This window comes from Salvelinus fontinalis, chromosome 39, assembly GCF_029448725.1.
Source record: "Salvelinus fontinalis isolate EN_2023a chromosome 39, ASM2944872v1, whole genome shotgun sequence".
Lineage (NCBI taxonomy): Eukaryota > Metazoa > Chordata > Actinopteri > Salmoniformes > Salmonidae > Salvelinus > Salvelinus fontinalis.
This window is the reverse complement of record NC_074703.1, coordinates 17,856,801-17,881,095: the sequence shown is the minus strand read 5'-3', so window position 1 is coordinate 17,881,095 and position 24,295 is coordinate 17,856,801. Positions and strand designations below refer to the sequence as shown.

The window sequence follows — 24,295 nt, the reverse complement described above, 5'->3', positions numbered from 1 at the left end:
GAATGCATGATCCTAAGTTAATTATTTTATAGACTTGATCTACAGTTGAATCATCATGGACAAACAGGTTATATACAGATTGACAACATGTTGTCCCTAATCTGTGAGTGAGCGAGACCAGTTCTCTCCTTTGTTCTTTCAGTGACGTTTTCCAGCAGCCTAATGTATGATTAATACCTTTCAGCAAGGAAAATGACAGCTTTCTATACTCTGTTATGACCTCTGTGATGGATGGAGAGAAAGAGAGGGACAGCTGTTTGACGGGTGGTAGAGAGCAGGAGTGAAGGGGAAAGCGGAGAACCGGGTAATTTCCACTCAGGCAAAGCACTAAACCGATGGGGACATTTTAATCGCAGCGGGAGAGGGAAATGACCTGCCGTTCTACCCAGCCGTCGCCACAGGGCACTGCCATGTGAAGAGGAAGCGATTGAGACTGGCAGAGGAGGATGAGTGAGGGGTGAAAGGTCAGGGAGGTAGGGGGTCAAGGAAGGGGCTTGTCCAGGAGTGTTCTGTAGGCACGAGGAGTCACAGTAGTCCAAGCAACACAACAAACACAATCATTCTGAATGAGCCTCCAACCCCTTACAAACACGGAGTCACGGATGCCAGTGCCATTCCCCGAGCATGAAAGAGTCTAATTGCGTTTAGCTTAAGCGCTGCCCCTGTTGAATACTAATATGGCCGCTGGGGGGTTCAGTGTGTGTTACTGCTGCCAACACTGGGCTTTACTATGGGAAGACTCAAGACCCAGAATTCCATTCCACTGAACCATGGAAAAATTCAGTGGGGGGGGGGGGCGTTATTTGTTTCCAGACAGTGTCCCCCTGCTGTCCCTTCTCCCACTCTGTGTGCCATTGTCAGAAAATGGCGGCATGCCTTTCACTTTGACAGACAGTTACACACCACCCTGTCATAAAAATTCTGGCCGGCTCGATAAGAGCAACGTTTGTTCGGACATATTGGAATTCCGGACGAGCCCAGGGAGGAAGTGGGGAAGAATCAAAGTGGAATAGTTCCTGTTGGAATACTGACTGAAAATGTGAAAGATAAGAGAAAAAATCTAATGATTTAAAACTGTAAAACCACCCTTTTCTTGGGACCTTGTACTTCTTAAGTGGAGGCGAAGCAGCACATCTCATTGGTGGAGAGGGTTGAAAAGCTGTATCCTCATTGGTGGTTGCTGCTCTGCCACTCTGGTGAACGGAGAGAATTACGTCATGTCTCACACCAGCTCAGTAAACACAGTAGCACACACAGAGTATCTACAATAGCCTCTTTCACTAAGAACACAGTATTGTGTTCTTTCTTGTGCTGTGTGTGGAGCAATGTATTTATTCTCACACTGACATGGTTGGCAAGCTGCCTCAATCTGTGTAAAAATAGATTTACAGGAAATTAGTTCAGTGCTTTGTTTATTCTCAATCGCCGCGTGAGTCCAATGTGTCTAAGGCGCACACACACACACACACACACCTTGTCTTTCTAATGTGCATTTGGCTTGCGGCTAAGTGCAGGTACATCAAAGCAGGTGAAATGCCAATTGGTCCGTCGCCTGGAAAGATTCACTATCTTTTTCCATCAGGAAGGATGATTTAGTACCAGCCTTTGGCTAATGGAAAACACAGATGCACAGTATATTCTGGCTGACCGAATGCCATCACAAGAACTATGTCATGACCCCGGATGTCATAAGGTGAATGCACCAATTTGTAAGTCGCTCTGGATAAGAGCGTCTGCTAAATGACTTAAATGTAAATGTAATGTAACTACCTGTTATTGGTGAACTCATAGAACCAATGGGGCTCTTTCAATAAATCTGACCTAGACTTTTTAGTTTCCCACATTTTTTCCACTATTACCACAGCGCTTCAAACCATGAACACACACACACACACACACACACACACACACACACACACACACACACACACGTATATTCTGTGCCAGCTTTGTTAACGTGCTTTCCTGTATTTTGAGCTTCCCATTGGCTGCTGAATCAGGAAGTGGCAGTGTGTGTGTGGAGTGACTGTTTGTCGGACCTTTACATTCGACCGGTCAGCTCCTACAGTCATCATCTGATGAGGAAACCAAGGATTGTAAATGGAGGAAACTCACTTGGTTGACTGGTACAGTTGAGATAAAGGAGGTGTGCGTGCACCTTTGTTCGGCGCCCTCAGCATCCTGGTCACGCTCACGCATCCTGGTCACGCTCACGCATCCTGGTCACGCTCACGCATCCTGGTCACGCTCACGCATCCTGGTCACGCTCACGCATCCTGGTCACGCTCACGCATCCTGGTCACGCTCACGCATCCTGGTCACGCTCACGCATCCTGGTCACGCTCACGCATCCTGGTCACGCTCACGCATCCTGGTCACGCTCACGCATCCTGGTCACGCTCACGCATCCTGGTCACGCTCACGCATCCTGGTCATCCTGGTTACGCTCACGCATCCTGGTCATCCTGGTTACGCTCACGCATCCTGGTCATCCTGGTCACGCTCACGCATCCTGGTCATCCTGGTCACGCTCACGCATCCTGGTCACGCTCACGCTTTCTGGTCACGCTCACGCATCCTGGTCACGCTCACGCATCCTGGTCACGCTCACGCATCCTGGTCATCCTGGTCACTCTCACGCATCCTGGTCACGCTCACGCATCCTGGTCATCCTGGTCACGCTCACGCATCCTGGCCACCCTGGACAGTTTCTCGCTAATTGTCCATCTGGGGCATAATAGCTGACGTGTGCACACACCGCGTCTGTCACATAGGGACGTCCCTCTATGACACTGGTCTCCATTTTGAGCTCAAAGTGGCTCAACTCAACGGCTCTCAAACACACACACACACTACTGCTCTCAAACAGCCTCTTAGCTGTGTATGATACACTCCACCCCTGGTGAGTCCAGCTGGTTCCACCAGTGTGACTCAGACATGCCCCCCAGTGTGTGCTACAGTAGGCCAGGCTTTAACCTTTGACCCCTGGCTCAGTGTGGGGCCAGAGAACTGAACCACGTAGTGTTTGATAGTAGTGAAAAGGTACAGCACGACCACCTCCAGACTGTATTGTCCTTCACTGAGCCTACTGGGACCACAATATAAAGGTTGACATTTGAACTCCTCTCCTTTTCTTCCATCTATCTTCCTCTTATTCCTCCCCCCCCTACCCTCTGTTTTGTCTGGCAGCGTCTGGTACAGAGCAGGATGCTGTGCTGAGGCTTGAGAAGGAGAGGGCTGAGATCATCTCCAAATATGACAAGGTAAGAACCCCTCCACTAATGAAGGACAGTAAATCACCTGCAGCATTGAATGTTCCTCTGTCACTACCAGACAGAAGCTGGGATAACAATTTTTCCAGGAAGTTTCCAGAGATTTGTGCTTTGTTTTCTTGTCATAAAATTGTGATATTTGTCAGACTGATGGTGAAAAGTCTGTGTCCATCCACACCATCGTGTGTGTGTGTGTGTGTGTGTGTGTGTGTGTGTGTGTGTGTGTGTGTGTGTGTGTGTGTGTGTGTGTGTGTGTGTGTGTGTGTGTGTGTGTGTGTGTGTGTGTGTGTGTGTGTGTGTGTGTGTGTGTGTGTGTGTGTGTGTGTGTGTGGCACCTCTTTCCATTGCCTGTGGCATCATCACTATAGCCAGCCGTCGTGCCTGGTTTATAAATGAGCCTTTTTAATTTAGTCCAGCGGGCAGTATAATCAAGCCCGCTCGTTAAGAGAGGAGCAATGAGGGAGGGGTGGAGTGGAGGAGAGAGGCGGGCACTCTGACACAGAGTTTAATTATGTTTTGATGTTTGACCCTGATCACTAGAGGAGTCCATTTTCTCTCGTTGGCGAGGCGGAACGAGTCCAATCAAAACCAATTCAGTTTCATAATGACAGTGTCGGGGGGGGGGGGCTGATATCAAAACATCAAGACAAAGATGGAGTTCATGCTCTCACTACAGACCTCAAATGTTCTCTATCAATGGGGTTTCATTCAAGTGATGGAGTACGGCCTCCTTTGACTACAGTAGAATACTGGAAGAAACCTTGTATACACTCTCGAACTGGGACAGAGGTAATCATAGACACCAGAATCATGGAAAGCTTGACAAAGTGGAACACTGAACAGAATCATGCTCCAATTCTGCTCTGACATTGATTTTACACAGCTGTCTTGTGCGTGCGCCCCCGTGTCTATACGCAGATACCACATGACACGGACTTTAGACACAGTCTGTGTCTCCACTGACATCTCTTCCAGGCTCGGTGTGTGTTCGGCCTGAGGTTGGATGTAACAACAATCTATTCATCCCAGATGTGTCTTTTTTATGTATTTCTATTCATGTTACCCTGTTTCTGCTGTGTGAGGGAGCTGGGTTAAGTTAGGACAGGATTTCCAGTAAACAGAGGGAAGGAGAACGGGAGGAAGAGATGTTTTTAGACATCCAGCTGGTCTTCAGGCCTTGCAGACCTCAGCCAATGCTGGACATTGTTTAGCTCGCTCTCTTTTTGATTCATCACCTTTTTAGACTTTTTTTATACATTTATTTAACAAGGCAAGTCAGTTAAGAACAAATTGTTATTTACAATCACGGCCTACCGGGGAACAGTGGGTTAACTGCCTTGCATCTGTTTGTCACAGATACTTTTTTTTTTTAAAGAGGTAGTGGCGTGGATCAGAACCAGTCCGTATCTGGTGTGACCACCATTTACCTCATGCAGCGCGACACGTCTCCTTCACATAGAGTTGATCAGGCTGTTGATTGTGGCCTGTAAAATGTTGTCCCACTCCTCTTCAATGACTGTGCGAAGTTGCTTGATATTGGTGAGAACTGGAACACGCTGTCGTACACGTCAATCCAGCGCATCCCAAACATGCTCAATGGGTGATGTGTCTGAGTATGCAGGCCATGGAAGAACTGGGACATTTTCAGCTTCCAGGAATTGTGTACAGATCCTTGCGACATGGAGCCGTGTATTATCCTGCTGAAACATGAGGTGATGGCAGCGGATGAATGGCACGACAATGGGCCTTAGGATCTCATCACGGTAGCTCTGTGCATTCAAATTGCCATCGTTAAAAGTCAATCGTGTTCGTTGTCCGTAGCCTATACCTACCTGCCCATACCATAACACCACCGCCACCACGGGGCACTCTGTTCACAACGTTGACATCAGCAAACCGCTCGTCCACACAACGCCATTAACATGGTCTGTGGTTGTGAGTCCGGATGGACGTACTGCCAAATTCTCAAACTACTTTGGGGGCGGCTTATGGTAGAAAAATGTACATTAAATTCTCTGGCAACAGCTCTGGTGGACATTGTTGCAGTCAGCATGCCAATTGCACAACTTGAGACATCTGTGGCATTTTGTTGTGTGATAAAACTGCAAATTTTTTGTGGCCTTTTTTGTCCCCCGCACAAGGTGCACCTGTGTAATTATAATGCAGTTTAATCTGATTCTTGATATGCCACACCTGTCAGGTGGATGGATTATCTTGGCAAAGCAGACATGCTCACTAACAGGGATGTAAACAAATTTGTGCACACAATTTGGGAGAAATAAGCTTTCTGTGCGTATGGAAAATGTCTGGGATCATTTATTTCAGCTCATGAAACATGGGACCAACACTTTACATGTTGCGTTTATATTTTTGTTCAGTATAGAATAACACTGATGTTCATGTTCTGTCTCAATTGTAATAGTGTCGATGTTTACAAAGTATGCAGCCATTCAGTTCTATATAGGCATTAAGTTACTTTACTTCTTAACATTCAAAGTATCTCATTGGTATTCATTCTCATTTGTGCTGCATTCAAAGTTAAAAAAAATGTTTTTCCCAAGGATGTTTTTTTTAAAAGCATAAATGCATTTCAAACTACTTGTTATTTATTGCTTTACCCATGAGGCTCTTTGATTGCAGGGAAAAGAGGGCGCCACTGTGGAACCCTGGGAGGATGCAAGCTTCCACCTGTACAAAGTCATTGACCGCTTCGGCTTCGTACAGTAAGAGCGCACACACACACGCACACACAAACACAAACACACACACACACACACAAACACACACACACACACACACACACACAAACACACACCCTTAGGTGATCAATTCATTAAACATGGCAAATAATCTTTGAAATGTGATTCAGTCACACACACCACAATCTTCCCCCTTGTTTGTGTTCTGATATTTAACTTCAGTAAAAACCTCAAAGAGCACTAGTTTAAAATAGTACCATTGTCTTGAAGTAGGAGAAAGTGACTCTATACAGCTTGGTGTTGAGTATAAGCCCCTCTCTATATCCTGGTGTGCTGTGTGGCTTTGGCATGGCCAGCAGTGGGGTTGCATGGCTCTTAAACAACACTGTTCTTAGGCAGTTATAACAGTTATATATATATATAGGCTGGCACATGTGGGCTGGTCCAGGCAGGAAGCTGCCGGGTTAGCCACAATCACAGGGCATCAGTGTGGGAGCTCAGGCCCAGGTCCAGTCACGGTATAGGGGAGAGAGGGATGACGTGCCGGAGCCCAGGGCCAGTCACGGTCTGGAGAGAGATGGAGAGAAGGTTACAGTCTGGAGAGAGGGAAGGATGGAGAGGTTGAGGCCCTGGGTGAAGGCTATGGTCTGGGAGAGAGAGGGATGGAAAGAGAGCAGATGGGGGCTTGGCTGAAGGTTATGGTTCTGGCCTAATGCCAGGACTTTGGACTGGTTAGGACACAGAGCTGAGGCCCATGGTTAAGACAGTAGAGATGAGGCCTCAGGCTCCATGAAATAGCCTATGAAGGAGAGCCCTTTCTAGGTCATACTGACTGGGTGTGACGACGACAAGGAGGGAGAAAAGAAGGGAATGCCCCATTTACAGGCAGACACAAACTAACTCATGTAGGAAGCACAGAGAGTTTGCAGTCAAAGGCCAGGTTCAGGGGTCAGGGCAGTCCCGGGACAGAGACACAGGAAGTGGGGGTTGGGACCCAGACTCTGTTCCCTTCCATGAAGTCGTCACAGATCTGACCTATGTTGGATTGGTTAAAGCAATGGAGAGGAAACCTTACTTTCACTTGCCCAGTCATGGACAGATTAGTTAATATTACTAAAAGAAGGAAGGATGCATTTTGAGAGTATTGGAACAGGCCCCCACCATGGGGAAATTCCATTTTTATGTTCTAAGCCAGTGGGTGTAGTGGCACAGACAGAACTGTGCTGCTGTGAACTGTTAGTTTCATAGTGTAACTGACGGATAGCCATAAAGGCATTGAAACTGGGACAGGACAGTAGCCAGAATGGAGGAATGTTTTAATGGGTTATTTCCTGTTTGCTTGGCTGCTGACAAGTAATGTTCCCTCTCTTTGATGAGTGTTAGGGAAGGTTAAACGAGCGCTGGCAGAAACAGCATTTCTTTCTTTAATGACTCCACTTCCTCTGGAAAGAATCTTTGAGTGGTCCTTATTCACGTTGAGACATATCATCTTGGGGCTCCATCTTGTCCATCTTCATTGCGTATGAGGGAGTTGAGTTGGACAGAGAGACAGTCTACTAACATTTCACCCATCTACCAAATGTGTAATGTTCTTAAAGGCCCAGACCAGCTAAGCCCATGGTCAAACAATGATTGATACCTTGAATATTTTCAAAGCAAGAATGTGTCTATAAAATAAACCAAAGCTGTGCAATGCAAAAGCTTGTTTTTTTTCTCCTCTCCAGTGAGAATGACCTTCCGTCCTACGACTCGGTGGAAGAGAAGGTGAGCGACCAGGTTTCAGACCCTCAGGGCTAACTACATCTCTCCCATCCCACATGTCTATGCCGCTGTAAAATGGCCTTCACAGATGAGAAAGAAGAAAATGTCTTTCACATGCATAACGATTACTATTACTGCTATGAATAGAACTTTGGTTGCTGAGAATGTAGAAGTTCTTTCCTTTTCCGAATCCTAACACTTTGTAGGCTTCTACTGTAGCTCACGATGAGTTTCATATTGTTCTGAGCTGATTTTAAGATTGCATTCTAATTTCACTGTAACCTTTGCCTCATCCTACATCATAAATAGTGTTAAGAATATGAAGCAAAATGTATGCTACTGCATATTTGTCTGCATATACAGTTCCTCCAGAGTTTTGGTAATGAGGAAGTGTTAACATGCCACTTCCTGTGTCCCCTCAGCAAAAACACATAGAGGTAGAAAGGACCTCAAAATGGCTGAAGATGATGAAGAGCTGGGACAAGTATAAGAACAGTGAAAAGGTACGATCTCTCTCTTCCTCCCTCACCATCTCTCTTCCTCCCTCACCATCTCTCCCCCTTCTTGCAGTCTGTCTTAAAATATCTCATTCCCACATTCCTGTTGTCAAATATTACATTCCACATTCTTCTCCTCCACTCCTCATGCCTCACATCTCTTCTTCTCTTTGGTGGACAAATATTAGTGAGTCTCTCCCTGAAGAGCATTTGTAGGGGTCTTTGTTAGTGCCTGAGTTTGGGGTCTTCTTTATGATAGGTGTTGGGCCCTCGGGCATTCAGTTCTGATGTCCTTCAGCTGTACGCTGAGGTGGTTCCAGTGGGAATTGGAGATTTGTCTTTAAATTAACCTTGGCTAGGGGAATGTTTTAGCTTTGTTCTCTCTCTTTCTCTGGTTTCAAGAATTGCGTGACAAGCAACAACCACCAAGGACTTGTTGTTTCTCCCCCCCACCTATCCGTATTCTGGCAGTCAGTGCTCCACTCGTTTCTCTCGGCTGGTTAACCTGTCTAGGATGAGGGTGCCGCTAGCGGCACACCCCCCCCACCCCCACTGAAAAGGCAGAGCCGCGAAATTCAAAAAAAATTTTTTTTTTCAATATTTAACTTTCACACATTAAAGTCCAATACAGCTAATGAAAGACACAGATCTTGTGAATCCAGCCAACATGTCCGATTTTTAAAATGTTTTACAGGGAAGACACAATATGTAAAGATGTAAATCTATTAGCTAAAAACACATTAGCATAATCCACCATCTTTTCTTTGTCCACCAACAACAGTAGCTATCACTAATTCGGCTAAACTAAGATATTTATAGCCCCTAACCAAGAAAAAAACTCATCAGATGACAGTCTGATAACATATTTATGGTATGGGATAGGTTTTGTTAGAAAAATGTGCATATTTCAGGTAGATGGCATAGGTTACAATTGCACCCACCGTCACAAATGGACTAGAATAACTACATAGAGCAACGTGTTTACCTACTTACTAATCATCAAACATTTCGTAAAAATACACAGCATACACTAATCGAAAGACACAGATCCTGTGAATACAGACAATATTTCAGATTTTCTAAGTGTCTTACAGCGAAAACACAATAAATCGTTATATTAGCATAGCACATGTGCAAACATTACCCCAGCATTAATTCTAGCCAAAGTGAGCGATAACGTAAACATTGCCAAAATATATTATTTTTTTCACTAACCTTCTCAGAATTCTTCAGATGACACTCCTGTAACATCACATTACAACATACAAATACAGTTTGTTCGAAAATGTGCATATTTAGCCACCAAAATCATGGTTAGACAATGGGGAAAGTAGCCCAGCTGGTGAGAAAATGTCCGTGCGCCATATTAGACAGTGATCTACTCGTATACATAAATACTCATAAACGTGACTAAAAAATATAGGGTGGACAGCGATTGATAGACAATTTAATTCTTAATACAATCGCGGAATTACATTTTTTAAATTATCCTTTTCAATACAGTTTGCGCCAAGCGAAGCTACGTCAAAAAACATGGCGTCCTAAGCCACTAACATTTTTCGACAGAAACACGATTTATCATAATAAAAATTTCCTACTTTGAGCTGTTCTTCCATCAGTATCTTGGGCAAAGGATCCTTTCTTGGGTCTAATCGTCTTTTGGTGGAAAGCTGTCCTCTTGCCATGTGGAAATGCCAACTGCGTTCAGCATGAACTGGAAGCGTGCCCAGCGATTCACAGCGTTTCAGAAATAAATGTCCCAAAATCGCACTAAACGGATATAAATTGCTATAAAACGCTTTAAATTAACTACCTTTATGATGTTTTTAACTCCTATAACGAGTCTTAACATGACCGGAGAAAGATTACTCCCAACACTAATGCTTGGAACAGGTGCGGGTCGGTGTCCTCCAGGCGCATGACGCAGCTCCAAAAGAGTGACTAGCTACAGGGTTTTTTAATTTATAGTGCCTGTGAACGCGCAATCGACCCCATTCAAATCGTCATCACGTAAAGGCATCCAGGGGAAGACGTTAGCAGTGTCCGTATAGTCATAGCAATAACAGTGGCCTTTTAACTGACTCCAGATCAGGGGCCAACATTTCTGAAATCTGACTCCATGTCAGGGAAATTGCTGTAGAATGGGTTCTGTTCCACTTAGAGACAAAACTCCTATAGAAACTATAGACTGTTTTCTATCCAAAAATAATAATAATATGCATATTGTACGATCAAGAATTTTATAGGAAGCCGTTTCAAAAATTACACGATTACCATAAATAGTGACAACAGCGCCCCCAGCCTCAACAGGTTAAACAGGTTACAGTTAATGGCTCTTTTTGTTTCCTGTGCTGCTGTAAACAATAGCATACTAATGCAGTCATAAGGTTCTAGCGTCTGTAAGGCAGGTTCTAGCGTCTGTAAGGCAGGTTCTAGCGTCTGTAAGGCAGGTTCTAGCGTCTGTAAGGCAGGTTCTAGCGTCTGTAAGGCAGGTTCTAGCGTCTGTAAGGCAGGTTCTAGCGTCTGTAAGGCAGGTTCTAGCGTCTGTAAGGCAGGTTCTCTACGCTGAAGAGCCATTAGATCTCATACACACACACACACAAACAGACACTATAAACTCACCAAAAGAAACCATGCCCACAAACATACACACACCAATTGATGATTAGTGGAACAGGTGCACTCATTGACTTCCTCATCAGAGCCCTAATTACAAGGCTGTCGCTGTAGAGACGTCAAGCCCTGAGTGGGTCTATCTGACACACACACACACACACACACACACACACACACACACACACACACACACTACACAGTACAAACACACACACACTACACACTACACACTACACAGTACAAACACACACACACTACACAGTACAAACACACACACACTACACACTACACACTACACAGTACAAACACACACACACTACACAGTACAAACACACACACACTACACAGTACAAACACACACACACACTACACAGTACAAACACACACACACACTACACACACACACACACACACACAGTACAAACACACACACAGTACAAACACACACACAGTACACAGTACAAACACACACACACACACACACAGTACAAACACACACACTACACAGTACAAACACACACACACACACACACACACACTACACACACACACACACACTACACAGTACAAACACACACACACTACACAGTACAAACACACACACACACACACACTACACAGTACAAACACACACCTCCACACTCAGAGAACACGTATACTACACACACTCACTCACATACACATACTAACATGCACTATGAGCATACAACCTAAACTGATTTGTTAACCTTTAATTATCACCCATCACTGGCCATCCGATGCCTAAACACATCTCCTTCCAAATCAATGTTTCTCTCTCTTCTCCCACCTCTCTGTGTTCTGCCTGCTGAGTAATGAAGATGCACTGTGTGTGTGTATATATGTCTGTGTATATATGTATGACACACTAAAAGTATGTGGACACCACTTCAAGTTAGGCTATTTATAGCCACCCCCGTTGCTTGACTGACAGCTGAATAAAATCGAGCACACAGCCATGCAATTTCTATAGACAAACATTGGCAGTATGTCAATGTTTGTCCTTACTGAAGAGGTCAGTGACTTTCAACGTGGCACCGTCATAGGATGCCACCTTTCCAACAAGTCAGTTCGTTAAATTTCTGTCCTTCTAGAGCTGCCCCGGTCAACTGTAAGTGCTGTTATTGTGAAGTGGAAACGTCTAGGAGCAACAGCGGCTCAGCCGCGAAGTGGTAGGCCACACAAGCTCACAGAACGGGACCGCAGAGTGCTAAAGCGCGTAGTGAGTAAAAATCGTCTGGCCTCAGTTGCAGCCATTGTTTCCTCTAAAATGTGCGCTGCTCCCCGGGTCTACCGTGCAGAAATATCAGCCCACAGAGAGAAGCATGAGATTGATCTTCACTCAACTTTCTAGAGCAGTGTTCACTGACTGGTTGATCTCCAAGGCATTCTTAGTCGATTGTCAAACATTTCTGTAAAAAAAACAACAACGATAAAGCCTTGTTCCTATTTTGTTTTATTCGTCTCGGCCTGTTGGCGGTAGGTGAACCCGATTCAGCTGCCCTGCATGCCGGGTAGGTGAACTGTTGCCATTTTGAACCAATTCATGTATCTGGCGGGCAAATCAAGTGCACTATAAGCCTACCGCAGGCCAATTGGATGGCTTAGATGACCGTGTCTGCAGTAACGTAGCAGGCATAACAGAAAGCTAAAGAAAAGTTGATACTGTGAGATTTCAAAACGTTTAAAACCATGACTAGAGGGAGACTCAACAAATACAGCAAAGAGCTGCTGTTTTTATGAGTGAGTTCATGTTTAACTTCTCTCTCAGCACTGTCAACACTTTGTATTCAACACTTTTATAAGCCATAAAATACATGTTCTTCCTATTTCCACTCAGGGCTGCAACAAGCACTGCAGCAGTAATGAATGAGTAGGAAAGTGAAACCTATAGGCTTGCGTTGTTGTTATTAGCGGCTTGGGTCTTTTTAATATCCAGGAATATTACACTTTCTCTGTTCATAGGAGTAACAACATGAATTTGTGCATGAGGCAGAAATAATGCGGGGCGACTCGAGTTTCCCCACCCTTTTTAGGTCAGGGTCAGTGAAGGAATGGGAGAGCAGGGGGATGTTGAGAGGCGGACCCTCAGTCTGCTGCTCTCTCCCTCCGCTGAGACTGACCCTCAGTCTGCTGCTCTCTCCCTCCGCTGAGACTGACCCTCAGTCTGCTGCTCTCTCCCTCCGCTGAGACTGACCGTCAAATGCAGTCACCATCAGCCCAGTCAAATAAAAATAAAGCATATTATTTAAATGCTCACTGAATGCTCACCTCACTCAGCTGTGCCTCACAAGAAATACAACAACGGATCTATTACCAGCGTGATCATATAGCCTTCCTCAAATTTCGAAATATATATATTTTTTAAATGACCTGGAAAACAATTAATTGGTAGGGCACTTCAAACAAAGCCAATATGCGTTGATAATGTATTAGGCCTATATTTCTATGGTAAAGTATACATTTTGTTAATTTCCTTTGCTACTTAGTGAGTTATTAGCCCAGTTATAGAACATTTGTAGTCAGCAATAGGGGAGTGATTAAATCCTATGGTGCACAAAACGTGTACATTTCTAGGCATCTTTGAAAAGCTGCTACTGCAGGCTGAATGATAGAACAGCTATTTCCATGTTAAAATGTTATGGGATGCATTTTCTCCATAGTTTTTGATGGTAGGCCACTCTGGTAGGCCTATATTATGATCAAATAGCCACAGTAGTCTACTTGGCCACTGTTATAACTAACATAAAGGAGGGTACAGCCTCAGTGTTCACAGTAAACACGAGCTGGAAGTTGCACAGAATTTTCAAGTTTGCGCTCAGCAGACCAGAAATTTGCTCAGTGCCCCAAGAAATTTGAGTGAACATTGGTTGCAACACTCACGACTGAGTTCCAAACTGCCTCTGGAAGCAAAGTTTCCATGGCCAAGCAGCCGCACACAAGCTTAAGATCAACGCAATGCCAAGCGTTGGCTGGAAGTGGTGTAAAGCTCGCCGCCATTGGACTCTGGAGCAGTGGAAACGCATTCTCTGGAGTGATGAATCACGCTTCACCATCTAGCAGTCCAACGGACAAATCTGGATTTGGTGGGTGCCAGGAGAACGCTACCTGCCTTATTGTAGTGCCAAATGTAAAGTTTAGTGGAGGAGGAATAATGGTCCGGGGCTGTTTTTCATGGTTCGGGCTAGCCCCCCCCCGATTCTGTGCTTCCAACTTTGTGGCAACAGTTTGGGGAAGTCCCTTTTCTGTTTCAGCGTGACAATGCCCCTGTGGACAAAGCCAGGTCCATACAGAAATGGTTTGTCGAGATCTGTGTAGAAGAACTTGACTGGCCTGCACAGAGCCCTGACCTCAACTCCCATCAACTGTAAGCCAGGCCTAATCGTCCAACAGTGCCCGACCTCTCTAATGCTCTTCTGGCTGAATGGAAGCAAGTCCCTGCAGCAATGTTCCAACAGCTAGTGGAAAGCCTTCCCAGAAGAGTGGAGGCTGTTATGACAGAAAAGGAGGGACCAACTTCATATTAATAGCCATGATTTTGTTCAAAGAGCGCGTGTCAACATACTTTTGTCTGTGTGTGACCCTGTAAAACAACATACACATACCTGTCCTCACACATACCTGTCCTCTCACACACACCTGTCCTCTCTCACACACACACACACACACACACACACACATACACACACACACGTCCTCTCACACAGACCTGTCCTCTCTCTCTCACACACACACACACACACACACACACACACACACACACACACACACACACACACACACACACACACACACACACACCTGTCCTCTCATACTATCCACTTGAGTGACATTTGATTGATGATTGATTGTACCCCCTTAATGCTGAATGTGAGTCAGATTATTCATACTGTCAATTCATCATGAAAACTGTTCGGTTGTGTAGCTCCAATTTGAAAGGCATTTTGAACCTTGAGCGTTAGGGCTAGGGGGTGTGGTTGAAAGGTGAAGCATGGTCTCTTTGATGTTGCACTAAGAATGTCCTTTTCCCCGTATTCATGTCTCCCTCCAGCTGGTGAGGCGGATCTATAAGGGAATTCCTCTACAGCTCCGAGGAGAGGTGTGGTGTCTGCTCCTCGACGTTCCCAAAATAAAGGAGGAGAAGAAAGACTTCTACGAGGTACGTTATGGAAGCACGAGACAAGAGCTCACAGCATAGGACCAATATCCTCCCTCCTTCCTCCCCGGGCAAAGTCATGTAGAAACTACACACGTTCACACTCTCCTATTGTCTCTCTCCACTCAGCCAGCTTCATTAACATTCATAACCAGGCCGGGTGAGGCCCTGGATTTATTACATTTCAGAGCGTCATCCATTAATATATGTGTGTGTGTGTGTGTGTGTGTGTGTGTGTGTGTGTGTGTGTGTGTGTGTGTGTGTGTGTGTGTGTGTGTGTGTGTGTGTGTGTCAGTCAGCACTGGAATACTGAGTTTCTAGTCACAACTGAGCTTTAATATAACTCAAACATTTGCGGGATGGATGAGTAGTTTTATTCCTTTGTATTTCACTCTCACAAACTCTCTCTCACACACACACACACACACACACACACACACACACACACACACACACACACACACACACACTCCCTCAGTGACTCTGTGTTGTTGTGTTTCCTGTGTGTAGAAGCTGAAGCTCAGGGCTCGAGGTCTGTCTCCTGACGTCCGTCAGATTGACCTGGATGTGAACCGAACCTACAGGGACCACATCATGTTCATGACCCGCTACGACGTCAAGTCAGTATCTCCCTCCGACTGCACACACACACACACACACACACACACACACACACACACACACACACACACACACACACACACACACACACACACACACAACACAGGAACCACATCATGTTCATGACCCGCTACGACGTCAAGTCAGTATCTCCCTCCGACTGCACACATACACACAACACACACACACACAACACAGGAACCACATCATGTTCATGACCCGCTACGACGTCAAGTCAGTATCTCCCTCCGACTGCACACACACACACACACACACACATACACACAACACACACACACACACAACACAGGAACCACATCATGTTCATGACCCGCTACGACGTCAAGTCAGTATCTCCTACTCAACATGATGAGAAGTACATTATCTACACTTAGTTACTACAGAATAATACCCGTAATTAGGGTCTGGACTTTTTCTTGACCATGTGCCCTGACTAGGAAAAACCCCTGGTCGTAGCCTGGGCCATGATGCACATCTATCTGGCCATACCTTTTTCTGTCATAATGGTGGCTGACATTGACATTTCCCGATAAGGAAGTCAGAGGACACACTTCCCTTTTCTGTGTTTTTACTTCTGCTTGATGACGTCATGGAGAGAGCCAGAACCAGGGGCCCCTGGGAAGTAAACACTGTGGCCTGCAGAGTCAGAGAGCAGCGAGGACCTGGCAGCCACAGCCTCACAGGAACTAAACACATTGCCTCAGTACTGACCATGAAAGCACAACATTTCCTACTACCTCAAACACAAAGGTTGCCATTACTGGCCAAATATAGGAAGTAAAAATCACTAATGCCCTTGTTCATTTCATTTAGAAGACAGTACGACTATTAGAGCATTTGAATGATGAGAGAAGACCAGATCTCTCTTGAAAAATGTATCTCAATGAGACTAACCTGGTTAAATAAAAAAGCAACCTGAATTCCCCTTTTGTGATCAATTGTGAAGCTCCTGAGGTGTTCCTGTTAGTTAACTTCCTGCACTTCCATCAGATGACGTCTAGTCATTAGTAGGTTGACTGTTTGTTGTTGTTTTCAGGCAGCAGGCTCTGTTCCACGTCCTAACAGCCTACTCCATGTACAACACGGTGAGTCACACTACACACATTCCAGAATGAATCCCCCGAAACAGCTTTTCTTTATTCTACCTCTCCTTTTCCCAATCAACTATTTTCTACAGCCTCTTCCTTCTCCTCTCCCTGTCCTTCTTTTTTCCCCTCATCCAGCTCCTCCTGTACATCCTCCCCGTTCTCTCCATCCACCAACCTTTTCTGTTCCTGTGTAGAAATAGAAAAGTGAGTTTGTATGTACAGTTGAAGTCAGAAGTTTACATACACTTAGTTTGGAGTCATTAAAACTCGTTTTTCAACCACTCCACAAATTTCTTGTTAACAAACTATAGTTTTGGCAAGTCGGTTAGGACATCTACTTTGTGCATGACAAGTAATTTTTCCAACAATTGTTTACAGACAGATTATTTCACTTATAATTCACTGTATCAGAAGATTACTTACACTAAATTGACTCTGTCTTTAAACAGCTTGGAAAATTCCAGAAAATTATGTCATGGCTTTAGAAGCTTCTGATAGGCTAATTGACATCATTTGAGTCAATTGGAGGTGTACCTGTGGATGTATTTCAAGGCCTACCTTCAAACTCAGTGCCTCTTTGCTTGACATCATGGAAAAATCAGCCAAGACCTCAGAAAATAAATAGTAGACCTCCATAAGTCTGGTTCATCCTTGGGAGCAATTTCAAAATGCCTGAAGGTACCACGTTCATCTGTACAAGCAATAGTACGCAAGTATAAACACCATGGGACCACGCAGCTGTCATACCGCTCAGGAAGGAGACACGTTCTGTCTCCTAGAGATGAACGTACTTTGGTGCGAAAAGTGCAAATCAATCCCAGAATGACAGCAAAGGACCTTGTGAAGATGCTGGAGGAAACGGGTACAAAGTATTTACATCCACAGTAAAACGAGTTCTATATCGACATAACCTGAAAGGCCGCTCAGCAAGGAAGAAGCCACTGCTCCAAAACCGCCATAAAAAAAGCCTACAGTTTGCAACTGCACATGGGGACAAAGATCATACTTTTTGAAGAAATGTCCTCTGGTCTAATGAAACAAAAATAGAACTGTTTGGCCATAATGACCACCGTTATGTTTGGAGGAAAAAGGGGGATGCTTGCATGCTGAAGAACACCATCCCAACCGTGAAGCACGGGGGTGGTAGCATCATGTTGTGGGGGTGCTTTGCTGCAGGAGGGACTGGTGCACTTCACAAAATAGATGGAATCATGAGGCAGGAAAATTATGTAGATATTGAAGCAACATCTCAAGACATCAGTCAGGAAGTTAAAGCTTGGTCGCAAATGGGTCTTCCAAATGGACAATGAGCCTAAGCATAATTCCAAAGTTTTGGCAAAATGGCTTAATGACAACAAAGTCAAGGAATTGGAGTGGCCATCACAAAGCCCTGACCTCAATCCCATAGAATATTTGTGGGCACAACTGAAAAAGCATGTGTGAGCAAGGAGGCCTACAAACCTTACTCAGTTACACCAGCTCTGTCAGGAGAAATGGGCCAAAATTCACCCAACTTATTGTGGGAAGCTTGTGGAAGGCTACCTGAAATGTTAGAACCAAGTTAAACAATTTAAAGGCAATGCTATCAAATACTAATTGAGTGTATGTAAACTTCTGACCCACAGGGAATGTGATGAAAGAAATAAAAGCTGAAATAAATCATTCTCTCTACTATTATTCTGACATTTCACATTCTTAAAATAAGGTGGTGATCCGAACTGACCTAAGACAGGGATTTTTTTATTTTTTTATTACTAGGATTAAATGTCAGGAATTGTTAAAAACTGAGTTTAAATGTATTTGGCTAAGGTGTATATAAACTTCCAACTGCAACTATGTTTGTCTATACATTATAAAAGTGTGTGTGTGTGTGTGTGTGTGTGTGTGTGTGTGTGTGTGTGTGTGTGTGTGTGTGTAGGAGGTGGGATACTGCCAGGGCATGAGTCAGATCACTGCTCTGTTGCTCATCTATATGAATGAAGAGGATGCCTTCTGGGCTTTGGTCAAACTGCTGTCTGGACAGAAACACGCCATGCATGGTAAACACACACTCTACACACTGTGTAACATCCTATAGAAGTGTTTCAGTGTTTCAGACCGTCATTCAGTAGCCCACGCAAGTGTTTCAGTAGCCCACGCAAGTAGAAGTGTTTCAGACCGTCATTCAGTAGCCCACGCAAGTGTTTCAGTAGCCCACGCAAGTAGAAGTATTTCAGACCGTCATTCAGTAGCCCACGCAAAACCCACGCCTAAGTCTTGCCATACATTTCACCATATAGGATACAAGTCAATTCAGGGGTAGCATACTAGACCAGACACTAAGTAGGCATGAACAGCCGTGCCCTAGACCACATAGGATAGTTAGCTCTGGTCTTTTACTCCAAACATTCATTAAGGCCAACATGACCCCACTGACACAGGAACGTGCCCTACGGATAGAATATAAACACACACTCACACTGGATACACACTCTCACATACCTTTCAAGGACTTGGGCTGTCTCTTCTGGGCCCCATAAAATGTGAGGAAACGCATTTCTAGAGAACCCTCCCTTACAGCTTCTTACCAGATATCTATAGAGCTCACCCAATCTCACGTCCCTTCCATTCAGACACACACACTGTATACACACCCAATCTCACATCCCTTCCATTCAGACACACACACACACACTGTATACACACCCAATCTCACGTCCCTTCCATTCAGACACACACACACACACTGTATACACACCCAATCTCACGTCCCTTCCATTCAGACCCACACACACACTGTATACACACCCAATCTCACGTCACTTCTATTCAGACCCACACACACACTGTATACACACCCAATCTCACGTCACTTCTATTCAGACACACACACACACTGTATACACACCCAATCTCACATCCCTTCCATTCAGACACACACACACACACTGTATACACACCCAATCTCACGTCCCTTCCATTCAGACACACACACACACACTGTATACACACCCAATCTCACGTCCCTTCCATTCAGACCCACACACACACTGTATACACACCCAATCTCACGTCCCTTCCATTCAGACACACACACCCAATCTCACGTCCCTTCCATTCAGACACACACACACACTGTATACACACCCAATCTCACGTCCCTTCCATTCAGACCCACACACACACTGTATACACACCCAATCTCACGTCACTTCTATTCAGACCCACACACCCAATCTCACGTCCCTTCCATTCAGACACACACACACACTGTATACACACCCAATCTCACGTCCCTTCCATTCAGACACACACACCCAATCTCACGTCCCTTCCATTCAGACACACACACCCAATCTCACGTCCCATCCATTCAGACACACACACAGCGAGAACCACCAGAGTAAATTTTTACATTTGATAAAATGCTCTGTGATCTCCTCCCCTCTAGGGTTTTTTATCCCCGGCTTCCCCAAGCTGATGCGCTTCCAGGAGCACCATGACCGCATCCTCAAGAAGATGATGCCCAAACTGAAGTCACACCTGGTGAGGCCCACAGAGCGCGCACACACACACACACACACACACACACACACACACAGCCTGGGGAGGGGGTAGTGGTATATAAATGACAGCCCTAAGCCTGCTGGTATGGGGGACTGAGTTGAGTGGCACAGCAGCAGCCTTTGATGTGTTGAGATTAAAGGGTGGTGGAATGAGAAAGAAATGCCATATCTACACACACAACCATACACACACACACAGACAGACAAACATGGCTTTTATTCTGCTTTTAATATGGGGCCTTGGGCACATTGGCGGATTCACCACTGCTGTTAAACCAAGGCCACTGACATTTTTTAATACGCACGCACGTACGTACACACACACGGACACGGAGTGGTAATGGCTCATTGGCCTCTGTTTCAGGACACACAGGAGGTGTTCACCAGCCTGTACACTATGAAGTGGTTCTTCCAGTGTTTCCTGGACAGGGTGAGTCGCTGAATCACATCCCCTTCCCTCTGTATCATAATGTTAGACAGGGTGAGTGTCTGAATCACATCCCCTTCCCTCTGTATCATAATGTTAGACAGGGTGAGTGACTGCATCACATCCCCTTCCCTCTGTATCATAATGTTAGACAGGGTGAGTGTCTGAATCACATCCCCTTCCCTCTGTATCATAATGTTAGACAGGGTGAGTGTCTGAATCACATCCCCTTCCCTCTGTATCAGAATGTTAGACAGGGTGAGTGACTGCATCACATCCCCTTCCCTCTGTATCAGAATGTTAGACAGGGTGAGTGACTGCATCACATCCCCTTCCCTCTGTATCAGAATGTTAGACAGGGTGAGTGACTGCATCACATCCCCTTCCCTCTGTATCAGAATGTTAGACAGGGTGAGTGTCTGAATCACATCCCCTTCCCTCTGTATCAGAATGTTAGACAGGGTGAGTGACTGCATCACATCCCCTTCCCTCTGTATCATAATGTTAGACAGGGTGAGTGACTGCATCACATCCCCTTCCCTCTGTATCAGAATGTTAGACAGGGTGAGTGACTGCATCACATCCCCTTCCCTCTGTTTCAGAATGTTAGACAGGGTGAGTGACTGCATCACATCCCCTTCCCTCTGTATCAGAATGTTAGACAGGGTGAGTGACTGAATCACATCCCCTTCCCTCTGTATCAGAATGTTAGACAGGGTGAGTGACTGAATCACATCCCCTTCCCTCTGTATCATAATGTTAGACAGGGTGAGTGACTGAATCACATCCCCTTCCCTCTGTATCATAATGTTAGACAGGGTGAGTGACTGAATCACATCCCCTTCCCTCTGTATCATAATGTTAGACAGGGTGAGTGACTGCATCACATCCCCTTCCCTCTGTATCAGAATGTTAGACAGGGTGAGTGACTGAATCACATCCCCTTCCCTCTGTATCAGAATGTTAGACAGGGGACAGGGTGAGTGACTGAATCACATCCCCTTCCCTCTGTATCATAATGTTAGACAGGGTGAGTGACTGAATCACATCCCCTTCCCTCTGTATCAGAATGTTAGACAGGGTGAGTGACTGAATCACATCCCCTTCCCTCTGTATCAGAATGTTAGACAGGGTGAGTGACTGAATCACATCCCCTTCCCTCTGTATCAGAATGTTAGACAGGGTGAGTGTCTGAATCACATCCCCTACCCTCTGTATCAGAATGTTAGACAGGGTGAGTGACTGAATCACATCCCCTTCCCTCTGTATCATAATGTTAGACAGGGTGAGTGTCTGAATCACATCCCCTACCCTCTGTATCAGAATGTTAGACAGGGTGAGTGACTGAATCACATCCCCTACCCTCTGTATCATAATGTTAGACAGGGTGAGTGTCTGAATCACATCCCCTACCCTCTGTATCAGAATGTTAGACAGGGTGAGTGACTGAATCACATCCCCTTCCCTCTGTATCAGAATGTTAGACAGGGTGAGTGACTGAATCACATCCCCTTCCCTCTGTATCAGAACATTAGACAGGGTGAGTGACTGAATCACATCCCCTTCCCTCTGTATCCTTTAGGCCTGCAGCTTTTCTAAATATGTCTTTGTAAAGCATCAGTCGTTATCACACCATGCCTACTGCGGGTGTTGGGCTAAAGAAAGTGTTAAAAATTATATTATGAAAATATATTTATTTCTCCTCCATTCTGGCTCACTCATTCTCTCTCTATCTCTTTCTCTCTCCTTCATTGTCTTTCTTCCTCTCTCTCTCTCTCTTCCAATCTCTCCCTCAGACCCCCTTCACCCTGACCCTGCGGATCTGGGACATCTATATCCTGGAGGGAGAGAGAGTTCTGACCGCCATGTCCTACACGGTCCTCAAACTGCACAAGAGTAAGACCAGAACAGTAGGATTGTGCTATTGTGACCACGTGGTTGCCTTGTGACCACGTGGTTGCCTTGTGACCACGTGGTTGCCTTGTGACCACGTGGTTGTCTGTGTGCCACCAGACTGTTTTAGCCCGCTGAACTAAAGTCCCAGCTTCAGGTCTCAGGCAAAGTTGCCCTTCATGTTCACTGAACCACCTCCGCTAACCTCTAAGATCCTTGACTGTCGTCAAACTGCACAGGAGAAAGTGTTCTCACACCGTGTGTGTGTGTGTTTGTTTGCAGAGCACCTGTTGAAGCTGTCTATGGAGGATCTGGTTGAGTTTCTGCAGGTGACTCTGGCCAAGGACTTCTTCTATGAGGATGACTTTGTGATTGAGCAGCTGCAGAACAACATGGTGGAGCTAAGGAAGTCCAAACTGGAGCTGGCTGCACCAGGTAGCCTCCTACCCCCAACACATCTCATACACACACTGATTACAGTAGGCTATACATTTGTCCCACACACACAGATTAGACAACTGCCACACACAAGCTCAAAATATCAACACACACACACACACACACACGGATGTATCACCCTGCATATGTTACTTCACTTACATTCACCCTCAACCACACAGTTCCAGTTCAAGTGCACACACACACACACACACACACACACACACTCACATAGCTCTCCTGCTGGCTGCTGTGTAGTAGTATTACCAGTGGTAGTAGTAATTAGTGATAGCAGTCTGTGTCTCATCTTGCTTTCTGTCTCTTGCTTAATCTGCCTCTTCTCCCTCTTCTCCCAATGGTTTCGGCCCAGCCTACAAAAGTGTGGGTGGGAGTGGGGGCCACATCCCCTCCTACGACAGTAACCGGTGGGCTATCCTGACTGGTGTTCCCCTGTTTCATCATCTGTCCATCCCTCCCTCCCTCTGTCAGTCCCTCCGTTTTACGTCTGTCTGTCTGTCGCCTGTCTACCCAGCAGCCCTGGGGTTCTCCTACAGAGCATTCTCACAATGTTACCGCAACCTTGTGCAGTAGCTACTGCAACTCAGGCCAGGCTGCTATTGCTTTAAAGCTAACTTGGAGTCTTGTAGTGGAGGGATTGTCCTTCTCTATTACTCCCAAACTCTTTGTCTCTGACTGCATTTAGTGAGTTACTGCAGATAGTCATTATCAATACATTAGTAACCATTTAACTCCTACTTTACAGTTAATAAGATACTTTAAGTCAATACTTTCCGTTAGTAAGATACATCTTGCCTAAAGCTTTGACTGGTCACCGCTCAACATTGTAGACTACATAATGGCTTAACCTCCAAATGTCCTAATGTACTGTGGCATCCTACCACCCTGGTTGTGCACACACACACACACACACACACACACACACACACACACACACACACACACACACACACACACACAGTGAGAGAGCTATTTTCTCTTCCTGGTGTCAGGATAATAAGTATCATGCAACAGCGGATGCTTTTTGTTGGACTGCAGCACTCGGGGCTCATCTTCAACCCAGAACTCTTCCAACTTTGACAGTTAAATTGCTGGATGAGGTTTTTAATAAGAGGCTAAACAAAGGTTTGAATAGGTTGTTGTCTGTGTTTACGTTTGATTGTGGGGTGGAGACTGCATCCTACCCTTAACTTGGCAACCCTTAAGCACCTGTATCAGTGAACAC

At 45.3% G+C, this 24,295-nt stretch overlaps 1 protein-coding gene across 3 annotated transcripts in view; it reads left to right on the top strand.

Moving 5' to 3' along the window:
• LOC129838742 (USP6 N-terminal-like protein) overlaps nucleotides 1–24,295 on the top strand; it is a 53,851-nt gene that overhangs the window by 25,385 nt on the left and 4,171 nt on the right. For 2 of the 3 annotated variants that reach the window (XM_055905896.1, XM_055905897.1), the window contains exons 2-13: nucleotides 3,190–3,263; nucleotides 5,913–5,995; nucleotides 7,696–7,735; nucleotides 8,155–8,235; nucleotides 14,915–15,022; nucleotides 15,530–15,639; nucleotides 16,698–16,746; nucleotides 18,668–18,788; nucleotides 20,180–20,274; nucleotides 20,659–20,724; nucleotides 22,518–22,617; nucleotides 22,897–23,049. In XM_055905896.1, the coding sequence (XP_055761871.1) occupies nucleotides 3,190–3,263; nucleotides 5,913–5,995; nucleotides 7,696–7,735; nucleotides 8,155–8,235; nucleotides 14,915–15,022; nucleotides 15,530–15,639; nucleotides 16,698–16,746; nucleotides 18,668–18,788; nucleotides 20,180–20,274; nucleotides 20,659–20,724; nucleotides 22,518–22,617; nucleotides 22,897–23,049 (1,080 nt within the window). Of the gene's footprint in view, nucleotides 1–3,189; nucleotides 3,264–5,912; nucleotides 5,996–7,695; nucleotides 7,736–8,154; nucleotides 8,236–14,914; nucleotides 15,023–15,529; nucleotides 15,640–15,701; nucleotides 15,987–16,697; nucleotides 16,747–18,667; nucleotides 18,789–20,179; nucleotides 20,275–20,658; nucleotides 20,725–22,517; nucleotides 22,618–22,896; nucleotides 23,050–24,295 lie in introns of those variants that run through there. The other variant, XM_055905898.1, reaches the window with a different exon arrangement.